The 26,839-nt window shown below is 42.9% G+C and overlaps 1 protein-coding gene across 1 annotated transcript in view; it reads right to left on the bottom strand.

The window, feature by feature from the left end:
- celf4 (CUGBP, Elav-like family member 4) overlaps positions 1-26,839 on the bottom strand; it is a 1,275,411-nt gene that overhangs the window by 25,033 nt on the left and 1,223,539 nt on the right. The window contains exon 12 of the mRNA XM_041191287.1: positions 9,513-9,678. Within this exon, the coding sequence (XP_041047221.1) occupies positions 9,551-9,678 (128 nt within the window). The 3' untranslated portion in view covers positions 9,513-9,550. The remainder of the gene's footprint in view (positions 1-9,512; positions 9,679-26,839) is intronic.

The following is a 26,839-nucleotide window of genomic DNA, read 5'->3' on the forward strand; positions in this document are numbered from 1 at the left end:
AGTACCATTATCTGAAATGATAATTTCAGGTAGGATATGTATGTTGAAACTGTAACGGAGCTTCTTGGTAGTTGCATTTGATGTTGGCGGCCTGACTTCATTTACATTCATCCATTTGAAACGTGCATCTACAATTAACAAGAACATGGTACCCAAGAATGATTCTATGTAATCGATATGCAATTGAGCCCAGGAACGACCAGGCCACTCCCATGGATGCAGGGGAGCTGGAACAGGCAACTTCTGTTGTTGCTGACAGTGGAGACAGAGCTTGACCAAGTTTTCAATATCTCCATTAATGCCTGGCCACCATACATTGCTTTGCCCAAGCATTTTCATTTTTGGGCACTATGGAGTTCTGTCAAGAGCGGCTCTCTGCCTTGTCATGGGGCCACCACTTTTGACTCCCACAACAAAATCCTGCCTTGGCAGCTCAATTCCGTCTGTCTAACATGGAATGGTCTCAATTTTTCAGATACAGGTGAGTTTGGCTGTCCTTTTAAGACAAAGTCTCTGACTTTTGATAATGTTGGAACTCTGTTCATGCAATTTCTAATTTGTTTTGCACACACAGGCAAAGGATCAAGAAATTCAATAATAGCACTAATTCCCGTGGAACGGGGGTATGCACAGTGCTGTCTGACAATGGGAGATGACTGAGTACATCTGCATTTGCAATGTGTAGGCCAGGACGGTACATAAAAGTATACTTGTATGCAGATAATGTCAGAGCCCATCGTTGTACCCTTGCTGATGCTATTGGGGGGGATGTCCTTGTCCTCACTGAATAAACCCATTAATGGTTTATGATCTGACACAATGGTGAAATGGTGACCATGCAGGTACCAGTGGAATTTTTTCACCCCGAATACCACCGATAAACCTTCCTTTTCTAGCTGGAAATAACACTTCTCAGCTGTGAAGAGGGTTCTTGAGAGGTAACCAATGGGCCTTTCAGACCCACTTTCGATCTTATGGAATAGCACAGCTCCCATCCTGCAGAGAGAGGCATCATCTGTTAATACCAGCTCTTTTGACAGGTCGCAGTGTACCAATAGACACGACGAATGCAATAATTCCTTTGCTTTCACAAAGGCTTCTTCCTGCTGTGGCCCTCAAAGCCAGTGTAATGGTGCCAACACGTGATAGATTTGGTAAGAAGCGGCAATAATAGTTGATCATGCCCAGGAAGGACTTGAGTTCTGTTACATTGGATGGTGATGGTGCATCTTTTATTGCCAGAACTTTGTATTCTAACAGGTGTAGTCCCATGGCATCCACCCTGTGGCCTAGTTACTTCTGGTATCTGAACTGTGCACAGTTCCTCCTTTAACCATTCACTGGCTTCAATGAATCTCTTTAGCACCTCCTCCAGGTTGGTCAAGTGTTCTGTCTCAGTTAACCCTGTGATGAGGACATCATCTAGATATACAATTACTCGTGGGAGTCCTTGCATCCATTGTTCTGTGGAAGATTGTACCTGCCGACAAGACCCCGAAGGGTAGATGGGTGTACTGATAGAGACCCTTGTGTGTGTTAATGGTTACGTACTTCCTCAATGTGCTATCGAGCTCCAGTTTCTGGTAAGCGTGGCTCATATCCAATATTGTATGGGACCTGCCTCCGGCAAGTTTGGCATATAAGTTATCTATCCTTGGAATAGGGTATTTGTCTAGTCTGACTGCCTTATTCATGGTCAACTTATAGTTTCCACAGATACGTATGGTGCGACTGGGCTTAACCACTGGAACTATTATCGTACAGCCCATTCTAAGAACTGAACAGGTTGGATAATGCCAAGTTCTAACTGGCACAGCTCCTTGTCAATCTTTTCTTTCAATGTATAAGGCACAGGTCTTGCCTTAAAGAGGTGAAGTGTCGCCTGTGGCCCCACATGTATCTTGGTTTGCATGCCTTTTAACTTCCCAAGTTCACCCCAAAAAAAACCATGTTGTATTTTCTTAGATGTTCTGGGATTCCATCAGATTTGAGGTGAAATATCTCAGACCAGTCAAGCTTGATCTTCTGCAGCCAGTCTGGGCCAAAAAGACTGGGTCCTTCTCCTTTCACTATTATTACAGGCCGCTGGGCTGTCTATTGCTTGTAAGAAACTGGTACTTTTACCTGAATGGATTCTCCCGTGTATGTCCTTAATTTAGTGGTTATTCGCTCCAGATTTATTGTCTGCCTTCATTAAGGTACTTGAAAGTGTGCTCTCCCACCACTGTAGTTGAGGCACCCGTATCCACCTCCATTATGAGTGGTTTCTCATTAACTTGGATCGTCACAGCGATAGGTTCAGTTTTCACATCTGTTCTGTTATACGGGTAATAAATGTCAATGTCAGCAGCTTCAGTCTCTGCTGTATTCTTTAATCCCATCATGTTGGTTTGCTGTTTTACAGGCTGCTTCAGCTTTGCCTGTCATTGCCTTACTATCTGACCTTTCTTATGGCAGTAATGGCATTCTGCCTCCCTGAATTTACAGGTGTTTGCTCCATGGTCACCTCCACATCTATAACAACTTAATCTTGAAGTTGCTGCTGAAGCGTTTCTACTAGGCCTTTTCATGTTTCCCACAGTGGACATTGCATCTCGCTTCGATGCTGTGGGTCTGGTTTTCGCATCATTGTTGACCGTAGGTTCCTGCCCCACAAAAAGCACAGCACCATGTTGTATGTGTTGCAAAGCCTGAGAGTCTCTCGCAGCACTTTCCATGGTGAGGGCGCACTTAAAGTCGATGTCGAACTCGGTGAGTAAACAGTGCCGTATGGCATTGTCCTGAACTCCACAAACTAATCGGTCCTGCAGCATCTCATTTAATGTGTCCCCGAAGTGACAGTGTTCTGTCAACTGCTTGATGTTCGCTACATAGATTACGATGGACTCTCCCGGGACCCTAACTCTGGAATTAAATTTAAAAGACTGCATTATTACGGATGGCTTGGGCTGGAAGTGTGTTTTCACGAGATCCACTCACTCATTATAGGACTGAGAGTTGGGCGGGCTAGGGGCTGTCAGGTTGCGAATGAGGTTGTATGTTTTACTGCTGCATACACTCAGGAGGATGGCTTTCTGCTTTTCCTCTGCAGTAATTTCGTTTGCGACGAAATAAAATCCAAGGCATTCTACATACTGGCTGCAGTCTTCCATAGTCGCATCATATGGATCGATTCTACTGAAGAGTGGTATGACTGGTGAGTAGTCTTTTTTTCCTTAGAATTCGATGTACTCAGAGTTAGGTGCAGAGTTGGCGCTAATTTTACCCTCGTTGTCAAATGTAATGACTCAATGGAGCAGCCATATTTCAACAAGAAACAGATAAATTTTATTACAGAGAGCTTTTCAGGTGCTACATGCTCGATCAGGACTCTCATCAAAAAGGCCCAATCACCATGCGCTTAGGGCTCACTGGTTGGAGCCTTAACGGAGCATCAAGTGACCCCTGATAGACAGCAGGGGGCTATACCCACAGTTACCACAGAAGCTTTTAAGAAAGAGCATTGATATTGGGCTGGATGGGCAGTGTTTAAAGGTGAAAAGGCAGAGATTTAGAAGAGTGAATGCTCAATCTGTAAGGCTGGTTAAGTGAGTTTTGCATTTCTTTGGGAATTTCAATAACGAGGTTGTCTCATATTCTTCTTAAGTCAACTCTAGTGATTTTCCTTGGCACTTCCTTGGAAAGGAAAATTAAGCACGGTGCATGCTAAGCAACCAATCCGCTAAGACACTCTTTATGTCCCTGTCTATGTTTCTTTGTTTCCTGGGATAAGACAAATTGCCTCCACTGTGTAACTCTAAGAGACCAGGCTTACTCATAGGCCTCATTACCATTAGGGTTGTGCTAATGCTATGTCATGGATGCAATTATCTGAGTTTTTCAGACAGATAGTTGGCTGTTCAGCTGTGCTACCTCATGCCAAAGTTCATGGGCACAGCATGCTAAGTGGTGGGACTCCCTGGTGCTAACTCTAGTCAGGAGGGCCTACAGATAAGACAACAGTTGCAATCAGTGCCTCTGCAGGTCAATCCAGCAGTCTAGTCCCAAGAAAGAGGATACAGTGCTGCATTAAGTTTAATGACCTCACATGAGTGGACAAGGTCAGTGAACACATGCCATCTCCTACCAACTGCATCATTAGCATCATACACTATCATCATTCCATTCACCACGCCCACTTCACTTGCTTACCAATAATCTATTTCAATCATGACACAGACCTCACATTCATATGCTTCACCTCACCTTCACAGAATTAACATTTCTGGAAACCGCACATTTACATCTCAGCCTTACACACAGAATTCCAGATAGTCAACTGTGGTAGGCACATCACTCAAACACATCGCACCAAATTCACCGCACACTTCTTCACTATGGGAGGACAAGGTGACCCATGATAGACAGCAGCAAAAGTTAACCACTGGGGGTGTGGTGGTGTGCAGACACAGCTGCATGAGCTCACCCTCATAGGGGAGAGTTCTAGGGATAACTGGAGAGATTAGCACTTTTGCAATGGTCAGTGGCATGATTGAAACCAATGAGGATGAAGGTATGTTAAGTCTACTGCACCTTCTCAAATCCCACTTCACTCTCATCCTGCAACCTTATGATTTGTTTTTATTTGCTCAGGGACGTGAGTGGCAATGAAGGAATGGTGATATATTTCAAAGTCAGGCTGGTGTGTGACTTGGAGTGGAACTTTCAGGTAGTGGTGATCCCATGCATCTATTGCCCTTGGCCTTCCAGGTAGTAGAGGTTGTGGGTTTGGAAGATGCTGTCAAGGGAATCTTGGAGAGTTGCTGCAGTGCATCTTGTAGATAGTACACACTGCTGCCACTGTGCATCACTGGTGGACGAAGTGAATGCTTAAGAAGATGGATGGGGTACTGATCAAGCGGACTGCTTTGTCCTGGATGATGTCCAGCTTCTTGAGTGTTGTTGGAGCTGCACTCATCCAGGCAAGTGGAGAGTATTCCAACACACTCCTGACCTGTGCTTGTAGCGGATGAAAAGGGAGTCAGGATGTGAGTTACTTGCTAGCCTCTGACCTGCTCTGGCAGTGCCATCCTTGCCTTTTCCTGAGGCCACAGGTCTGGATTGAAGAGATGATTCAGTTCTGTAACCACAGCTTTGGTGAATAGCAGCCGACAAACACTCTGCTCCTGGCTTAGGTTGTGATAGGATACTGGTTGTGAAAGATGTCCTCCTGCTGAAAGCTCTTCTTCTCCTTCTCCTCCCTCAGGCAGCAGCTTGCCCTTTTGCTGCCTCTGCTGCATCTCCCTCTGATACTGCAGCCGAAGGGGGGCTGGGAGCAAGTGCTGATCTCAGAGGTATTTGCATCAGCTGTCAATGCTTTCTCCATGAGCAGTGCCACTCCTTGCAGGCTTACCAACTGATATGACCCTTCCAAACTCCCAATACTTCCACAGACTCAGCAAGAGTCAGTAGAAAGTCATCAGCAACTAAGCTGCAAGTTGTTGATGATCCTTTTAAATAGTGCTGGTGGGGTGGAGATCATGTGTGGTTCCTTATTCTGCTAGAGCAACAGGAACAAAGGTGGTAGGTTGGGCTTCTAATCAGCATTAGACGCTATTGATGTTACAATCTGTCAACTCAGTTATGTTGCATACTTCCAGCACAAGCATGTAATGCCAATGCATTCTGTGCTGGCCATGCCGGATGGAGGTGGAAGCGATGAGGATGTCATTTTTCTCCCAAGCTGGCAGCCACACAAAACTACAAGAACAAAGAAGTCTTGCTTCAATTGTACAGGGATTGGTGAGACCACACCTAGAGCATCGTGTGCAATTTTGGTCTCCAGCCATAGTTCCCTGTACTGTCATACTTAATGTTACGTACTTTAGGGTATGGTGGCATTGTGGTTATGCTACAGGACTAATAATTCAGGGGCCTGGATTAATGATCTGGAAACATGAACTCAGGCCCCACCATGGTAGCTGGGGAATTTAAATACCGTTAATTAAAGAAATCTGAAATATAAAAAACTAGTATCTGTAATGGTGACCATGAAGCTACCAGATTGTCATATAAACCTACCTTGTTCACTGATATCCATTAGGGGATGAAATTCTCAGTGCTTATCCAATCTGGTCTACATTTGACTCCAGACCCACATCAATGTAATGAATGTGACGGGGTCTCACCCACCAGTTGGAGAATTGATAGAAACCCTGCCTCGCTTCTCGCTGGGTAGCCCGATGCAATTACCAGGTTATCAGGCACTTACCTGGGCAGTGTCTGAAGTCCCACTCGATTAAGGCCCCGGTAGGGTGGAAATCCTACCCTCAAGTGTGCTGACCAATCAGAAGCCGTCACACGACATTTCTGGTAGTGCCACGGGAGCAATGGTCACTGCCAGTATTATATTCAGGCCTGCAGGAGCAACCGGCCAAGGATACACAGGTGCAGCTGAGTGAGGGATGTGAAGGCAGGATGGGGATCAAGGGAAGGGGCTCGCAGCCGTTGGTGGAAGGGGATTGACAACAAGGGTATGTGGATGGCTTACTGTGGGGATACCCTTCCCGATGCCAGGTCCCTCAATTGGGCACAGAGTGCCTGAGAACTCCTTTTGCTAGGCCACCCTCCACACTTTCCACCCTGATCTTGATTGGGCAGAGGCAGGAAGGCAGCTGGGTCCCCATACTGTGCACTTCTTTGATTGAGGGAGCCCAATCAAATGGCACCCCCCACCTCCAAACTCGCTTCGGGGTGGTAAGGGATTAAATTCCGCCCACAGTTGACTTTTACCTGTCTTCCGAAAAGGCCTAGCAAGCTACTCAATTGTATGAAACTGCTACACAAATGACTGAAAAGAATAAAACTGGATGGACCAACTGAAATTGACACAGGCATGGGACATGACAAAGGCACAATCAATCCAGCAGACATTGCAAAGTCCTTCTCACAAACATCTGGGAACTTGTGCCAAAATTGGGATCACTCGTCACTCAGACTAGTCAAGCAACAGCCTGACTTAGACATTGAATCTTAACTTTTAGTCAATGTCCCAGACTTCTGCATCACCATCGCTGGATGTTTTGTGTCCCACAGACAGACCCGACAGAGGTGGCGGCATAGTGGTAAATAGTCAGAAGGAAGTCCTCAACATTGATTTTGGACCCCATGAAGTCTCATGGAATCAGATCAATACGAGCAAGGAAACTTCCTTCTGATTACCATGTACTGCCCTCCGTCAGCTGATGAATCAGTGCTCCTCCATGTTGAACACCACTTGAAGGAAGCACAGAGTGTGGCAAGGATGCAGAATGTACTCTGGCTGGGGGATTTTAATATCCATCACCAAGACCGGCTTGGTAGCACCACTCGTGACTGTGTTGGCCAAGTCCTGATGGACATTTCTGTCAGACTGGGCCTGGGGCAGGTGGTCCAGGAACCAATTTGAGCAAAAGACCTACTTGACCTCATCCTCACCAAGCTACCTATTACAGATGCATTTGTCCATGAGAGTATTTGTAGGAGTGACCACTGCACAGTTCTTGTGGAGATGAAATCCCATCTTTACATTGAGGATACCCTCCATCGGGTTGTGTGGCACTACTACTGTGCTAAATGAGATAGATTTAGAATTGATCTAACAGCTCAAAACTGGCATCCATGAGATGCTGTGAGCCACCAGCAGCAGCAGAGCTGTACTTGAACACAATCTGTAACCTCATGGCCTGGCATATCCCACACTCTACCAATTCAGGTGATCAACACTGATTCAATGAGGAGTGCAGGAGAGCATGCTGGGGCAGTACCAGGCATTCTTAAAAATGAAATGCCAATCTGGCAAAGTTGCAACACAGGACTACGTGCATGATAAACAGCGGAAGCAGCATGTGATAGACAGAGCTAAGCAATCCCTCAACCAACAGATCCACATCTAGTTGTGAATGGCTGTGGACAGTTAAACAACTCATGGGGGGAGAAGGTGAAGTTAAACATCATGTAGTCTTTGTTATTTTGCACGCAACTGGCACTGGCTGCATGTGGGGCAATCCAGTTTTGGGTTGAAACAGACTTAAGGTCTCCTCTTTGCATATGCAAAGTGCCTAAAACCTGGTTCAGGCATGGGCTTTGGACACCTGTACTGAAGCCTTTGCAAATATGGCAGCAGCAGACAGCTGACATGGAATGTGTATTTAAGTGGCCATATTGCACCTGTAAAACAGATGTGGTATTAACTAACCTCATGACCTGAATCTTGTGCGAAATGACGGGTGTGTGTCATGACATCATCACTCTTGCTTTCAACATTATGGTCGGCGGGAGTTGGAAGTGCACCTGCCGACAATTAAGTGGGCAGTTAAGCCCATTAAGGAGCCAGTGATTTTACGCGGCCTGTCAACTTTTACCGTTGGCAGATGGGCCAAATGGCCAGGCGGTCTTCATGTTTTCGCTATAAACTACATTCAGTACGGGATAGAGTCATAGAGGTCTACAGCACAGAAAAAGGCCCTTCAGCCCACCGAGTCTGCGCCGGTCAAACAAGTACCTAACTATTCTAATCCCATTTCCCAGCACTAGGCCCATAGCCTTGAATGCCATGGCTTTGCAAGTGCACATCTAAATACTTCTTAAACGATATGAGGGTTTCTGCCTCTTTCAGGCAGTGAGATGAAATGTCTGGGGCTAAGTAAAATAAAAGAAGACATTTGAGGGATGATCTGCTATGTAGTCTGCTGTCAGGCGCTTGCATTTACAGTATTGTCACCGTTTGCAGCTGTTGATTGAGCTCATTTCATCTTTAAATTACTGCAGAACCCCGAGGCAGCACCACAGCAGCTGTCAACCTTCAGGGACTGCAAGCTCACACCCTCCCTTCTCTCGGTGCCTGCTCTCTTCCTGCACCCCTTTGGCAGCGCTGAGCCTTTCTCAGCGCACGTTTCATGCTGGCTGTCCATTAATTGACCAGCCAGCATGAAATTATGTGTTGGGGGCTGATCGCGGGCGGAAGCGCATTTCCTGTCTGCTTCCAGGCCCACCGATCGCACGTGCCCAATGAATGCAAGATTCAGGCCCACGAGTTTCATATGAACTTGATTGTTTAGAAATACAACTAAATATAGTTAATGAGGATACCCTGTTAAAAATGGTTTGTTCCATTCATCAGATCACCCCAAGTGAGCAATGCTGTGCTCTGAAGGTAGTAACAATTACTGCCTCCTAAGAAAATGTTCCCAGGAAAATTCCTATTTATATTAGCTGCACAAACTAGGACTGACTGTCCCTGAATTTAATATCTGTGATATTTACATTTGCCATCGTAAATGATCATCCAATTTAAAAAGAATTTGAATTTTAAAGACTATGGGAACATTAATTTCACTTCATTGTTCAGTAAAATCTTCGGATTGATGGTCATGAATGGATTCAATTCATATAAATAACAGGCACCAGAGGTTAAATTGTCAATGAGAAATGCTAAAATAAATACCACAATATATACACCATTATACAAAGCTATCAGAAAATTTGAAAATTACCTGTAATAGCTCTCAAGTCTCAGTTGAGTTTAAACGGTTCAGTAAGGGCGGTTGGCATCTTTCGGCCTCTTCAGCTGTACTTTAAGTCTCTTCATGCCAATCTGAAAACCATTCATTGCCTGGATGGCAGCCTGGGCACTGGCAGGATTGTCAAAACTCACAAAACCTGCCAAAAACATTGGTTTTACAACTTCGTGGGCCAGGAAGAACTAATACAACAGTTCATGCTTGTATTGCATTAAGACCTTGCATTAACTCTTTGTTTTCACCAGATTGTTCTTTCCACTTAACAAGTATTTCCACATTTAAATGGGAATATTCACTGGGGAAGCCAAAGAGTTTAAGTTCTGAAGAGTTCAAGTCCCACAGGTTAAATATCATGTTTACAAATTTTAACAATCTTGTGCCTGGTAGGTAATCACAATCTTTTTATATATAGGCTGGACCAAGTTAATTTCTACTTGTTTTCAAGGCTTTTGTGTCTGCTCAGTGAATATAATTTAGCTAAAGGCAATGCTGCCCATTTTGAAACTGAGATCAATGTTTTATGCAAATGAGAAGTTCTGATATTCATGTTATTAATGCTATAATTTGACGTGGAGGAATCATTGTTTCTGATCATGAAAGCTAAGGATGACTGATGGACAGAGGAGGCTAATGGAGCAGGAAACAAAGAAGAAAGTGTGGTTACAAAGCAAAATGAGGGAGGAAAAAGTGTTGCAAACTAATTTTGTTTTTGATGGTAAATCTTGCCTCAGGGATCAGAAATCAATCTGGTCCAACCGTACATGGTTGCAATATAAAATCTTATCACTTTATACCGGGGTGTGCAGAGATGAAGAGCATTTAAGGAGGTTGATTTTGCTGAAACTGGATCAGCAAAACCAGAATCCAGCTAAATAGTTGGCCTTAGTTTGAAACAAGAGTAGGTCACAGAGCAAATTAATTGAGAATCATTGATGAATATGATCCTCTACCAAAACCCCCCCAGGTTTGATTCAAGTGTTCAGTTTGACTCTTACCTTGACCTGTCTGTTGCTTTTCACTGTTTTAAAAAAAGTCATTTTAATCCAGAGCTAAAGATAGTGTATGCAGAAAACACCAAACATTATATAAGATTGCTGAAGTAATCTCACATGCCTAGTTATCATAACTCAACCAGTCTGCTGTTCACAGACTTGCCTGTAATTCTAATGGAACAATCTTTTTAAATGTAAACCTTAATCTCACAGCTAGTTACAAACACACAGGATTATTGGTAGAGTTAAAGACAATTAATAGTGAATAAAATGGCTTTTTGTGCAATCCACCCTCTGGAGGCCGGCGATCTTATATTTTGTATTTAAAAGTTCTGTTTGTGCATGTGAATTTAAACACTGCTTAATTGGTTAACTGACTAGAATTCATACTAAAATGAGAACAGAATAAAATTAAATTTTCACACAGGCGAAATGTTGTGAAATCAACTTCGACTAATTTTGATACTTCACTGAGTAGCTGTATTCAAAGTACAATATATTAATGGACAGTGTGTATGACTAATATAGAGATTCTCACTTCATCCTAATTTTATCATTGGTTTAGAATCAAATGCTAGGAAGTTCCTACAGAATTTGCATCACACTCTCAAAAATAAATATTTACAATGAGTAATGATTTCTTCTGGCAGCGATATGCAGTGGCATCACAAAGGCATTCAAAAAGAATGTAAATTTCCTGCAACTATGTGATTGTGTGTCTTATGCCAACAAGTTCCAATCTTCTTGTTGTGAATTTACTCCAGTTTTTTTTGTCTGGAAAATTAGTTTGAATTCACCACAGTGAGCATAATGAGAAATCAAGGACCTCAGAAATGGTGTTACCAATAACTTACCCCACCTACGTCAATTAAGCAGATCAATATACAGGCATGAACCAAGTCATACAATTCCAAATTTCAAATCCTTTCACAATGCGGAATTTAATCACTTACAAAAAAAATGCTTTAGAATGGGCACACACAGCAACTATAGCTAGTTTTCTAGAATATTCTAAGTTACCATATTGGCTCAGGCGATATTCAAGCATCCTTGATGGCAGCCATAACCAGGTGCTGGGTCCCTTGCATGTGAGGAGTCTAATGTCTGTTTAAGGATGCATCTTTGAAACTGGTTGGAATCTGTGCAGAGCATCCACTGGCCAAGCTCTAAACTGTTTCTGCTGTGGCCTTGCCAGCGGTTTTTGAAGGCACTTTTGGAAGCTGCCAACATATCTATTAGTATTTCCTTTAAAAATTACCTTAACGTGGTGTCAGGAGGAGAAGAAATGCTCATTCAGGCTCCACAGCACTACTAAGGGCCACTGCCATTCTACCCTCACACCCGCACCCTCATGTTGGCATCCCATGGCCTACCTGAATGTTAGTGTTGGCATCACTGCCAGAGGAAACTAATGAGCTGCCTGAGGAGGCTTGACAGGTGCCTGCAGCTCAATGGAATTACTCAATGAGGCCTATGGCCCAATTATGAATATTGAAATCATAAATTTAAATGCATCCATCCATGCTATTATTTAGCAGTCTAAGAGGAAAATTTTAACCTGTCAAGGCGGGTAGGTTTGTGAGCAAACAGCATATTAAAAATTCTGCATCCACCGAATTTTGCTTTTAACCTGAGCGTGATCAACAATGTGTGGGAAATCCTGTGGGGCAGGTGTGTTGGCAATTTAAGTAGGTAAAGTGCTAATTATCTGGTCCTGTAACCCTGAATACTGACTTTACCTAAGAGTGCATTGATTTCTGGGTTTCCAGGAACGCACCAGGGAAAACAAGGCGTCAAGACCCATGGGATTTGAGTTGGCTGAAATCGTGACAGGTAATTACAGAGACCTGACACCTTCCTTCCCTGCCTTGGTGAAGGACTTCTGCTGATAAGACTTGTGAGAATGAGCTTTCACTGCTTTGGAGGTCATTTCTACAACCTTGGAGTCTGCCGTGATTGATCTGCACTGCCCAGCTGTCATCTTCCGGATGAACATGGGATCCACTTCTGCAGCTCTACTTTGGACCTCGGATGAGGAACGAGGGCAACAGCGGGAACAGCAGCAGCCACTTTCCCATCATCCACCTGTTGCTCCACAGGAGATAGGGGATGAACACAGAGCCCCAGCTCACCGGATGTGATGATACCTGGCAACACAGGGTAAACAGTCAAAAGGTAAGCTTCTAGGACATGAATGAGCATCAGTGCCTTTATGGGCTCAGAGTTTCCTGTCAGGTGGTCACTGACATCTTCAGCCTCCTGGAAGACAACCTCTTGCCAAGTGGACCGGATGGGCAGGCATTGCCAAAAGCAGTCAAGGTCACCACAGATTTTAATTTCATCCCTTCTTGTCCCTTCCAGCATCTGCAGTTGACGTGTGTTGAATCTCACAATCTGCTGCCCATCAGTGCATCTCACAGGTGATGGAAGCCATGTTTACCAGGATCAGCACTTATGAAAATTTCGTAACTGATGAGCCCAGTCAGAAGGAACGGGCATTTGTTGCTCTGACTGGATTCCCTCAGGTTAGAAAATCATTGACTTCTCACATTTGGCAATGAAGGCGCTCCCACATCACTTGGGAATCTTTATCAACCAAAATGGATTTCACTCCATCAATGTTCAGCTGGTTCACAACCACTGAAAGATCATCATGGATGTCTGGACAAGAGTCCCATGAAGTTGCTATGATATATTCATTCTGTGCCAGTCACGTTTCCCAGAGATACTCACACAGAAGCAGAATCAGTGGATGGCTCCTTGGCTAATGGATACCTATGAGGATCCCAAGCAATGATGCCTAGGAAAGGTATAACAGAAGCCCTATGAGCAGCCGCATTGTGATTGAGCAAGCATCAGGATGCTGAAGATGTGATTTTGGAGCCTGGGGCCAACCTGGGGCCACCAGCCAGGCTTTCTGGAATGCCAGTGGTCCACTGCTCCTTCCGCAATATTGTACAGCAGTGAGGACTGGAGCTCCGGAAAGGAGAAGGTGCTGACAACTTTCTGTCTAGGGAGGGGCAGCCGGGCGTGGTGAAGACATCTGTAGCTGCATACATATCTGCCAGGGCTGCCTGGAAGGATCTGATTCAGCATGCTTCAGTTAAATTGAGGCAGTGCAGCCACCTGGCATATCAATTCTGAAACCAGTGGGCACCAGTGTTTCCTCTAAGCTGTATGGGTGTGCTGCCATGATGCCTTCCAGAATGTGACACACAGAGAACAGAAGGCTATACACAAGGAATGTTTCCAAGCATGATCTGACAATCTTAGAAGAATTGCATGCTGCAACATGCCAGCCGAGGAGAGAAGTTACTGGGAACGACACTGAGCATTCCTAGCCTCCAGCAGTCCCACAATCAACAATCAATCCCTTTCACAAATATCCATTGCTGGATTTTAATTCACGTCCCAGTGTTCTTCACAGGCCAGAGGGCCATTTGGTAGGTGACAGGCAATGGAGCAGCAAAATAAACTTTATGATGAATAAACATGAAACAGAAATGTAATAGTGTATCACTGTGCCATGCATCCAAGTGAATACCCCTGCAGCAACAAATTCTTTAACTACTACTCCTATATAGTGTTACCGTTGTGGCATCTCAGCAGAAGCCTGCTCATATCGCTACTGGCTGCTCAGATGCTTTTGGGTGAAGTCCTCTGGGTTTTGGAGGCAAGGAGGGCTCCGCCAATGACCGTCCCACTTGCATCTGTGCAGGGGCAGACTTAGTTATTGTGGCAGAGGGCAGCATGTGACTGAGGAAGGGGGGAAGGGGGCAAGGGGTCAGAAGGGAAAACATTTTGAGCAGAGTCCCCACTACCATTTCTCCATCTTCCCTCTCATAGCCCACTCACAGTTCCCTGCTGCACTTAGAACCATAGAAAAGTCACGGCACAGAAAGAGTGCGTTCAACCCATCATGTTTGCGCCGGCCAAAAAAGTATAAATAAACAACTAGCCATCCACTCTAATCCCACCTTTCAGCACCTGGTCTGTAGCCTTGCAGGTTACAGTGCTTCAGGTGCAGATCTAGGAACCTTTTAAATGAGTTGAGGGCTTCTGCCTTCACCACCAAACCCAGCAGCAAATTCCAAACATCCTCTGGGTGAAGGAAATTTTCCTCATGTCCCCGCTAACCCTTCTACCAATCACCTTAAATCTTTGTCCCCGGTAATTGACCCCTCAGCTAGTGGAAACAGGTCTTTCTTGTCTACCCTATCTAGGCCCCTCAAAATTTTGTACACTTCAATTAAGTCACTCCTCAGCCTCCTCTGTTCCAAGGAAAACAATCCCATCCTCTCTATTCTTTCCTTATAGCTGCAATTTTCAAGCTCCTGGCAACATTCTTGTAAATCTCCTCTGTACTCTCTCCAGAACAATTATGTCCTTCCTGTAAATTGGCACCCAGAACTGTACACAAAATTCCAGCTGTTGCTTAACCAGCATTTTATACAGTTCCATCATAACATCCCTGCTTTTGTATCCAATTCCTCATCCAATAAAGGAAAGCATTCCATTTGCTTTCTTTACCAACTTAACCACTTATCCTGCCAACTTCAAGGATCTGTGAACTCCAAGGTCTCTCACTTCCTCTACCCCTCTCAATATCCTCCCATTTATTGAGTATTCCCTAGCTTCGTTTACCCTTCCCAAATGCATTACTCCACACTTACCTGGACTGAATTCCATTTTCCACTTTTCCGTCCACTCAACCAAACCACTGATATAATTTTGGAATCAACAGTTACCCTGCTCACTATCAACTACATGGCAAATTTTTGTGTCATTTGCAAATTTCCCAATTATGCAAAGGACTCAACACTGAGCCATGTGGATCACCATTGGAAAACTACTTTCCATTTGCAAAAATGTCCATTGACCATTACCCTTTATTTCCTGTTGCTGAGCTAATTTTGGTTCCAACTCGCTACCTTCTCCTGTATCCCATGAGATCTCACTTTCCTGACCAGTCTGCCATGAGGGACCTTGTCAAATGTCTTACTAAAATCCATGTAGACAACATTCCCTGCATTACCTTCACAATCCTCCTTGTTACATCCTCAAAAAATTTGATTGATTTAGTATTCCTGATTAATCCGTTCCTTTCTAAGAGACAGTTTATCCTGTCTCTCAGAATTGATTCTAATAATTTGCCCACCACTGGAGTCACACTGACCGGCCTATAATTATAGGGCATACTCCTCGCACTCTTTTTAAATAATGGTACAACATTCACAGGCTTCCGATCCTCTGGTACTTTGCCTGTATCGAGTGAGGTTGAAAAATGATCATCAGAGCATCTGCTATTTCCTCTCTGGCTTCCTCTAACATTCTGGGATACAATCCATCCGGCCCTGGTGATTTATCCACCTTCAAGGATGGCAGTCCCTCTAGTACTTGCTCTCTCGCTATGCTTATTATATCTAATATTTCACACTCCTTCTCTTTAACTAGAATGTCTCCATCATCCCTCTCCTTAGTGAGGACAGAGACAAAGTACTCATTGAGAAACCTGCCCACATCTTCTGCATCCATGCATAAGTTACCATGTACATCTCTTATAGGCTCTACCCTATCCTTAGTTGTCTTCTTGCACTTAATGTACTGATAAAATATTCTCAGGTTTTCCTTGATTTTACCTGCCAATATTTTTTCATATCCTCTCTTTGCTTTCCTAATTTCCTTTTTTACTTCATCCCTGTACTTTATACATTCCTCTAAGCTCTCTACAGTATTAAGTTTTTGTGATTGTCATAAGCTTTCTTTTTCTGCTTTGTCTTTCCCTGTATGCTTCTGGATAACCAGGGGCTCTGGATTGGCAGTACTGCCCTTTCTCTTTGTGGGGACATGTCTAAACTGTGTCTGTAGAATCTCGCTTTTGAATGTCTCACTCTGATATGTCACTGATTTTCCTTCAAGGAGCTGTATTCAGTTCACTTTCACCAGGTCAATTCTCAACTTTGCAAAATTTGTCTTCCCCCAATTTGGAACTTTTACTCCTGTTCTATCTCTGCCCTTTTCTGTAATTATGCTAAATCTAATTGTATTATGGTCACGATCTCTAACATGGTCACCCACCACTGCTTTATCCACTTGCCTAGCTTCATTTCCTAAGACTAAATCTAGAATTGCGCCTCCTCTCGTTGGACTTGTTGCATGCTGGCTGATAAAGTTCCCTTGAATGCAGTTCAAGAATTTTGTGCCCTCTGTGCCCTTCACGCTGTTTGTATCACAGTTGATATTAGGATAGGTGAAGTCCCCAATGTATACCGCCCTCTTGTTTTTGCAATCAGAAATCTGTCTACATATTTGGCTTTTATCTCCCTCTCACTATTTAGGGATCTATAGTGCATTCCTTGCAATATGGCTGCTCCTTTTTTATTTCTGAGCTCAACCCATATGGCCTCATTTGCTGATTCATTTAGCATAGCATCCATCCTCACAACTGTAATTGATTCCTTAACCAATAATGCTACACCCCCACCTTTTTTATCTCCCTCCCTACACTGCTTGAAAACTGTATATCCAGGCATCTTGAGCTAGCATTTTGCCTCGATTTAAGCCAAGTTTCCATTATAGTGACGATATCATGTTGCCATGTGTCAATCTGTGCTCTCAGCTCATTCGCTTTATTTAATATACTCCTAGCGCTTACAAATATACGTTTAAACACTGCTGAATTCCTGTGTCTTACACTTTTTAATCTTTGCCTCTTCTGTCTTTCAGAGTCACTTGCTAATTTTCTGTCTCCTGTTCCCTACCCTGCAGCCGCTCTGTGACATCCTTGACCCCGGCACCGGAGGGAGGGCCGGGGTCGGTGGGGGGAATCATACCATCCTGCAGTCACGTCTATGACCACAGAAATACCTGTCTGTTCCCCTAATTAACAAATCCCCTATCAGTATTGTTTTTCCTTTCTTTTTGCTCCCCTCCCGTTTAGCTGAGCCTTACATGCCACGAACCTGGATCTGACTGCGCTCCTTTGAGGAACTAACGCCCTCACCAAAATGGAAAATCAATTAGCGAGCGAGACCCTGGGGTACTCCTGCACTACCTGCCTAGTTTTCTTGGGCTGCCTGGTGGTCACCCATTCCCTTTCTGCCTCCATGCTTCTAAGCTGTGGCGTGATCATCTCTATGAATGTGCTAACCACATAGCTCTCAGCCTCGCAGGTGTGCCACAGTGATGCCAGCCACTGCTTGAGCTCTGAAACCCAGAGCTCAAGCTTCTGCAGCTAGTGACACTTCCTGCACATGTGGGGGAGGGGGTCATCTAGGTCACCGGTAGCATCCAGGGCTTCCCACTACTACAGGACACATGGCCATGTGACCAAGCTGCCCTGCCATGTCTTAACTTTACTTCACTAATGTTAACTTTATTTTATTTTGGTTTTCTTATATTACTTTATTTTAATTGGCCTTCACAACTTTATTTCCCTCTTGGGCCAAAATTGGGGGAGGAAATAGAGAAAAAGTACTAGGGAAACTAATGGGGCTAAAGGCTGACAAGTCACCTGGACCTGATGGGTTGCATCCTAGGATATTAAAGGAAATAGCTACAGAGATAGTGGATGCACTGGTAGTAATCTTCCAAGAATCCTTAGATTTTGGAATAGTCTCAGGGGATTGGAAAACTGCCAGTGTAGCACCCTTATTCAAAAAGGGAGGGAGACAAAAAAACAGGTAAATATAGGCCAGTTAGCTTAACATCTGTCATTGGGAAAATGTTGGAGTCTATTATAAACGATGTAATAGCAGAACATTTAGAAATGCATAATCTAATCAAGCAGAGTCAGCATGGCTTCATGAAGGGGAAATCATCCTTGAAAAATTTATTAGAATTCTTTTAGGAGGTAACAAGCAGGATAGATAAAGGGGAACCAGTAAACATAATATATTTGGATTTCCAAAAGGCGTTCCATAATGTACCACACATAAGTCTTCTTAATAAGATAAGAGCCCATGGTGTTGGGGATAGTATATTACTATGGATAGAGGACTGGCTAACTAATAGAAGACAGAGAGTTGGGATACGGGGTGGGGGGGGGGTGCATTTTCAGGATGGCAACCTGTAACAAGCGGAGTGCCACAGGGATCAGTGCTGGAGTCACAATTATTTGCAATGTATATTAATAATTTGGATGAGGGAAGTGAATGTACTATCACCAAGTTTGCAGATGACACAAAAATAAGTGGGAAGGCAAGTGGTGAGGATGACCCAAAGAGTCTACAGAGGGATATAGACAGGTTAAGTGAGTGGGCAAAAACGTGGCAGATGGGATATAATGTGGGAAAGTATGAGGTAATGTACTTTGACAGGAAGAATAGAGGAGCTGAATATTACTTAAATGGAGAAAGACTGCAGAAAGCTGCAGCACAGAGGGATTTGGGGGTCCTCGTACATGAATTCCAGAAAGATAACATACAAGTTCAGCAGGTAATAGGGAAGGCAAATGGAATGTTGGCCTTTATTTCAAAGGGAATGGAGTATAAAAATAGGGAAGTCTTGTTAAAACTATACAAAGCACTAGTTAGACCACACGTAGAATACCGTAAACAGTTTTGGTCCCCTTATCTAAGGAATGATATATTGGCATTGGAGGCAGTCCAGAGAAGGATCACTAGGTCTCGGGGATGGGGGGATTTTCTTATGAGGAGAGATTGAGTAGGTTGGGCCTGTACTCTTTGGAGTTTAGAAGAATGAGAGACAACCTCATTAAAACATATAAGATTCTGAGGGGGCTTGACAGGGTAGATGCTGAGAGGTTTTTTCCCCTTGAGGGAGAGTCTAGGACCAGAGGGCATAATCTCAGAGTAAGGGGGCACCCATTTAAGACAGAGATGAGGAGGAATTTCTTCTCTCAGAGGGTAGTGAATCTGTGCAATTCTTTAATGCAGAGGGTTGTAGAGGTTGGGTCGTTAAGTATATTCAAGGCTGAGATAGGCAAATTTTTAACCAGTAAGGGAATCAAAGGTTATGGGGAAATGGCAGGAGTGTGGAGTTGAGGATTATCAGATCAACCATGATCTCATTGAATGGTGGAGCAGACTCGATGAGCCGAATGGCCTACTTCTGCTCCTACATCTTATGGTCTTATGGTCCTGCTTATGTTTGTTAATTAAATCTAAGTAGCTACTTCTGTAAAAATAATATCTTTCCAATTTTCAGCCATTTAAAGACACTCCCAAACAGCAGTTGCTCGCCAACTAATGAATTTACGGTTTTCCTATGATGTCACTCTGATTTTTTTTTAACCCAGCCAGCTCCCAGCTCCCAGCCAGGTCTGGCTCTCTATGCTCCTCGAAGCTACGAGATTGTCCTCAATCTTCTATAGGGTGGCATTCTGAATGTACAGGCCATTGAAGAGGGAAGCATGCACTCAGATGACTGCTGTCTCTGATGCTCCTTGCAGGTGGCTGTTCTGTGCTTGGACATAGGCATCAACCTGAAACATCCTGGTACTCGTGCTAGAGATGTACTAATTTTCCTCTAATCATGCACAGTGCAGCTAGAAAGGCTGACAGGACCTCACTTTTTTTTGTTGCTGCTCCAGAATATCATCTTCATTGATGGCCCCTAGGCTCAGCATCTGCATACAATTGAGGAGAGCTTGGAGGTTCCTGCACCTCCCAACATGGACTCTCCACTGCTGTGCCCATCTTCACAACCTGCTCCTGCTCACTTGTGGTGTGTGTATCTGAGCTGGTAGATAGTGTGCATGAGTCCTGTGATGGCGCATCCTCAGAGAGAGCGATCTCCTCTGAGGAGTCTTCATCCTCTTCCCACACCACCTCTCAAGGGATGCTTGAAGGACCTATGGGAGTGAAATACATGATTTAGAACTGACAAGATAAGAAACACATTATCATTTTTCATTGCCTGCTGACTACAAATCAGTGTGAGTGTTGTATGCCATGTGGCTATGCGATATTTGAGACTCACCTGGTAGGTAGGAGACCCCCATCCAGGCATGCTGAGGTGTAGTTTATCTCCAGTGCTGCCTCCTCTGTAGCCGTCAATGTGGAAATGACTGGAGGGCCACTTCTGGTTTTCTGCCTCTCCCTGGTATTCTTGCTCTTTATTCTTGCAAGGAGAGAAAGCAGAAAGCTGAGTGTGAGAAATGACAGGATGGAAGGACAAAATTTGTGGAGGATCCCTGTGAGGGATGGGTTTATATTACAATAAGATGAAGGTGAGTGTCAGTGGTGACTGGCCAGATGGGGGTGTGATGAGGTGCCTACACAGAAAGGGATGGGTGCATCTGCAAGGTATATTGCTATGAGTAGTAATGTGCAGGAGAAATCTTGGGAAGGCAGAATGAGGGGAGTTGGGGTTAGATATATCAGAATATAATTGAATATGCCATGCCACTCACCTTTCCTGTCTTGATTAGGCCATTTAACTGATCTGGCACTGCACCCAGGAGTGTGGCACCACATTCCTGCAGATGACCTGCTCAGCCATTTCCAACCCCACCTGCTTGTTTTTGGAGGCAGTCTTCTTCCTCCTGTGTGCGAGCCCTCATAGCCCACAGCATCATGTCCAAAGACTATTTGCTGAAGAGTGGTGCTGCCTTGCTTCATTGTATCACCATCTCTATCTGAAAATCTTTATCATACTTCAACTCTTATTCTTACATTGTCTCTTTAAATAGATGAGCTGAAATAGACTGACGCAGGTCGTTAAGATGTTCACTCATTCCACTCGGTGGGGAAAGTCCAAAAGTCAGATGTAAATGCAATTGCTGCGTCAAATAGCCATTGAAAAATTTCCAGATTCCTGCTGCGCTGCTAGGTGCCTCCCCTCTCTGTGAGCTGGTCAGAAAGTTAACATTCAACCCTAAGTATCTGCAACAGGAAAGCGGCATAAATCAAGGCAATTGCCTTTGATTTGTCTGCGGGGAGTGGTGCACAGCTATCAAATCAATTTTGTTTGGTTTTGGCCATGGTATGGATAGCGTGTAGCAAAGGTCCCAGGAAATTATGGCATGGCATAACTCACTCGTGCCAACATTTCCTGGCACAAAACTAACTCAAAGCTGTGGATGCGGCATTCCAATGGTGCAAGTATCAGCAAATCCCGGGCCATTGTTACTACACACAGGGCCCTGGATGCCCATACTCAAGCCAATTATGGTGGTCACCATACTTCTAATTTGTGCATACACGCCACACATAGCACTGGACATCTGGTTGCAAGACAGGCATCGTGCCAATGAATTTTTGAAAGCTGTAGAATGATCAATAAACATATTAACTATTTGTGGGATAACACCAAATGGAACATTATTCTACTTCCCATTTGTTTTTAGAGGAATGCTAGTTACTCATGTTGGAAATAGCTCAGTATTCCGCTCAAAATAACCTCAGAATCACATTAATTTTAAAATAGAGCAATTATAGGACTAATTTGGAATTGTTCGCTCTACCTTTAAACAGACTAAGCGTATAGGATCATTTTGCCAGAATATTTGCAGACAGATTTACTCTTAGAAATTGTGCTGAAGCCAGAAATTACTGGCCCTATTCTCAATTCTTGTTACTTAGTTAAGCAAGTGTTGAATAATAAACACCAAAGCAAGAATGGCAATTTAGTTAAAGTGGCAAAAAAGTTGAAAACCCTGATGGAACAGAATGAGCCATTTGTAATCTGATTTTAAGCCACACCACATTCTTCAAACTTGTGAAACAAAGGCTTTTTAAAGTCTTTGTTTCTCTTCACTGTGCACTTTTTAATAACAAATACTTCTCACATAAAGATGTTCATCGCACCATCTAAAGGGTCAAGCAATAATTAACCAGACCTTATAACACAATTCTTATTTATGGTGAAAATGCAGATAAGTCTTCTGGAATGTTCAATATGCACTCATTGGACTTTATCTAATGGTGAGAAATCAAAGATGAATAGAGGCCAATTGGTCACAAAACTCATTGATGATACACAATAATGGAGGATTGGCTGAACTGCCTGAGAATGAACCATTTGGATTTTGGACTCCCCCATAGTTGGCTATATTTTTTCTTAAATTTTTATTTTCTGAAACTGAGTGACTTTGAAATAGTTTTGGTTAGAGTTATTTCCCCATTACCTTGCAGCTTTGCTCACGTCTATTAATTAAGCGGCTCCAGTGCTCACTGGGTTAAGAATGGGTCAAAAGAAAAGTATGTGGAGTGGAATGTTGTTACTTCACATTGACACAGTAAGGTCTGTTAAGTAAGGTCATTTATGAACAATTAATAAATCAATAGAATTCTAAAAGAAGCGACAATGAGGGCAGTATATTTCAGGTTAAATCAATTTTGTTGATTAAAGTACAAAAATACCATGATGATATTTTGTTAAAATAACATTTATAATATTAATGAAAATAAGTTATTCTCCCAAATACTGGTGGCAATGAGTTTTCCTGATTGGATTTCTAATAGCCAACCCTTTCAATCTTGTGTTTCAATCTTGAGAGACCTTAGGATATAAATTAAGGTTAGTGATATTATGCTATAAGCACATAAAATGCTCATAAAAATCTTTCTGTTATTTTAAAGGACACATTAAACCTAGTGAGTAAATATTTTGATTAACATGGTGGAGAGAGAGAGCATTAACAGAATAAGTGCTGGCAAAATCTTCAGCCACTTGTTTATTCTTGAAGAAAAACAGAAAATTCTGGAAATACATAGCAAGTCTGCCAGCATCTGGAAAAGGAAAAGAGAGGTCAATACTTCATTTTCAAAATATTAACATTTATTTCCTCTGCTCCGTATTTCCAGCAATTTCTCTTTTTATTCTGATTTCCAGCTTTTGTACTTTCCTGTTCTTATCTATTCTTGAATATTATCAGTCTTATTAAAAACTCTTCTTATAGTTAGTAAAATGTTTCAGGCTGATAAATGCCACGCTTACAGATCTGAAACACTTTGGGAGAAGTGCTGGTACAGTCTGCATTGAGCTCTCCATTACTCAAATTTGTACTGACAGCATTTGGTTGCCAAGAGGAAGCATGATATTTATTTGTTACACAAACCTCTCTGGCATTGCTTAAAATAAAAATAAATGATTAAGGGGTAGTACAAAACAGGAGGTTGGAAGATTTTTTTTAATACAAAGAGCTTTGGAATGCATCACTGCAAGTGGCAATTGAAGCAGTTAAGAGGGAATAAATGCTTAAAGAAAAATATTGAATGGTATAAACAAAGAGGAGGGAGTGGGATGAAACTAAATAGTTCTTGCGGAGGAGGAAGCACCAACACAGGCAGAATGGACCAAATGGTATTCTTGCATGCTGAAATTTTTATGAATCACTTGGTAAAAAAATAATTTAAAGGTAATGTGCAAAAGCTTATTAATACAAATAATATTTGTCACTAACCCTATATTATCTTAATAGTTATAGTATATTCGAGAAGTTGATCCATTTCATTAATCTAGCTGACATTTGATGTTTGACAAACACAGCTACTGCAAATGGATTATCAGGAAATGTAATATTAAATAAAGACTGACAAGAAAATTGCATGGGGAACAAAAGACAAATTAAATTTCTTGTAATATATGAATATAAACATTTCTATTTTTATGATTTTTAATGACTTTTACAAAAACCAGAAAACTGGCTGTGATATATTTGTAGCATTAGCGCAGAGCTTGATGTATTAGTGTAGTGTACTTAACATTGTACTAAACATAAGAAAGCGCGGATAGAAAAAATGTCATTGATTCCATTTTAAAAAGTCAGAGGGCATAATCTTAACTCCCCAGAATGCGTGGGACATTGAAAGTAAAAAAAAAGAATGGGAAACCTGACCCCAGTCTGTATCCGACCTGACTTCCAGTTTAAATAAGTTGGGTTTTTGAAGGGCAGACAAGCAGTCTCTTCTCAGGAGGTGGGCTGGTCACAAAACCTTTTAAGATGGCTGCATGCCTCCATTTTAATTCAAGTTGCATTTTAACACCTGAAAGACTCAGAGTCCTGGATCTTGGGACTCCCAGCAGATGAAAAGAGGCAAGAAGGATCAGACCTATGAGATAAATGCTTTTATTGCACTGCTTATGGGTAAAGAGGAGCAGGAGTCCTTCTCCCTGGTGCAACAATCTTACCCTCCAAACACCCAGTGACAGGAACCCCTTGATCGACTGACCAACCCTGATGTTTGACTTCCTCACCCTCCCACGATGTCAGATTCCACCCCCTCCCCCGCCCACCAAGCCACAATGTCAGACTGACCTGACATCTCCTCCTAGGCTGCTTTCCAGCCTAACAGGCAGTTTGCCTGGCTGTCAGGCTTGAGACCTATTGAAAAAAATTAAAATAATTCCTGCTATTCAGTGCAGTAAGGCCTGTGAGAAACTTGTATTTCTAGGTTTCCTGCTGAAAATCCTCTCTGCCCCACCTATTCCTGGCTCCAAGTTATTATTGTGCATTTACAATCTACCCTATCATACTTACCTGGCAGCAAGTGAGGTTGCAATTTTAATTAGGAAACTGATGGGATCCAATCGGCCACCTGTTTTGGACCACGCATGATTTGGCATCAATGGAAAATGAAATTGGGCTCAGTGTAACATGGACACCAAATCAGATCCCGTCAGTTTCCTGCTGAATGGGTTAGATTAAAATTACTCCCATGGGACTTCTATGAAATCATAATGGTTTCACAAATGTTGGAGGCACATACTATAATTTCCACAATGCATTGCCAAAAGGGAAGGCTCCTACAAGTTCCCCTTAATACAAATCAAAAGAACATATTGTTCTTCTATCAGGCATTGAACAGCACCAATATGGAGTTGGCTACTCATAAGAAAGATATTAATGCCCTTGAGAGGTTACAGCAGCAACAAAAAGGATTCCAGGTGTTAATAATAATAACCAAGGCTCTTTAGACAGCACCTTCCAAACCCACAACTACTGGAAGGACAAGGGCAGCAGATAGATGGGAACACCACCACCTGGAAGTTTACCTCCAAGCCACTCACCATCCTGACTTGGAAATATATCGTCGTTCCTTTACTAACACTGGGTCAAGATCCTGGAACTCCCTCCCTAACAGCACTGTGGGTGTACCTACGACATAGGGATTGCAGGGGTTCAAGAGGGCAGCTCACCACCACCTTCTCAAGGGCAATTAGGGATTGACAATAAATGCTGGCCTAGCAAGCGACGCCCACACCCATAAATGAATATTTAAAAAATTAATAAAGTAAGACTATTCTATCTCTGGAAAAGGAACTTTATGATCTATTCAAACTCTACAGGGTTATTAGGGAAATTGACAAAATTGATCCTAATTTATTGTTCATTAAGGTGAAGGGGTCAAACACCAAAAGATGCACATTAAGAATCAGAAAGTTATGGGAAGTCAGGCTGATCCTTTTCACATCAAGTGCAATAGGCTTGTGGAAAAATTTGTCTTGGAAGGCAATATAAAATAGGCCACATATATTGGTTAAAGAGACAATTGGATGAAATTTCTTTGTGTAGGATACTGGAAATAGCCCTGTGCAAACAGAACTGATTCTTGTATTTTCCATATGGATTTTGTAGTTCTGTTGAAAAAGCAGCATAATGGAGTAGGTGGCAGGGAAAATGTAAACGTTGGCAGCATATGGTTTGGACATTCAGTGTTTGGATTGGGTGTGGGTACATAGTTCTACTAAGACTGCTATACCTTACAGCCAGTGTTCAATGCCGAGGCCATATATTTTCAACCAAATTAACCTAGATTGATGTTCCAGAATAACCATTGGCTGTGTCCTAAAAACTTATAATTCTCAGTGGGCCACAGTGGTCCTTTGTTGCTCCCTCTGCATGAACTGCAAAGTGCTGTTAGCTATAAGTGATATGTGGAGGATATTGAGAAAATGAAGGTGCAAGGCCCACATTACACTATCTACCTTCAGTGGTGTCCTATAAAGGAAAAGGCAGGGTAATTTTGGATATAGCAATTAGGAGATAAAATTGTTCCACAGTTTTCAGCTCCTGGGAATGAACTAATTATAGCTGGATGTTGTGAGATGAGTCCTAATTTCAACACAGTCTAACTGTCAGAAGCAACAGAAGGTTATACTTGGAAATAAAGTTTGGTGATAGACTGATCATCATAATGTCAGTAAAAAGGACAAAAAAGAATTGAGGTTGGGGGCCAGAGGTGAGAGCGAAGTGACTATCCATCAAAAAGCTCTTTCTCATTTCCCATCACATTTGGATATTCTGGAAAATATTTTTGGGGCTTATCTAAATAGGACTTCCTGTCAAGAGTCTAAGCAGAACAAATTTCAGGTAGATTGTGTATGGTCTACTGTAGGGGC

This window comes from Carcharodon carcharias, chromosome 1 (genome assembly GCF_017639515.1).
Source record: "Carcharodon carcharias isolate sCarCar2 chromosome 1, sCarCar2.pri, whole genome shotgun sequence".
NCBI lineage: Eukaryota > Metazoa > Chordata > Chondrichthyes > Lamniformes > Lamnidae > Carcharodon > Carcharodon carcharias.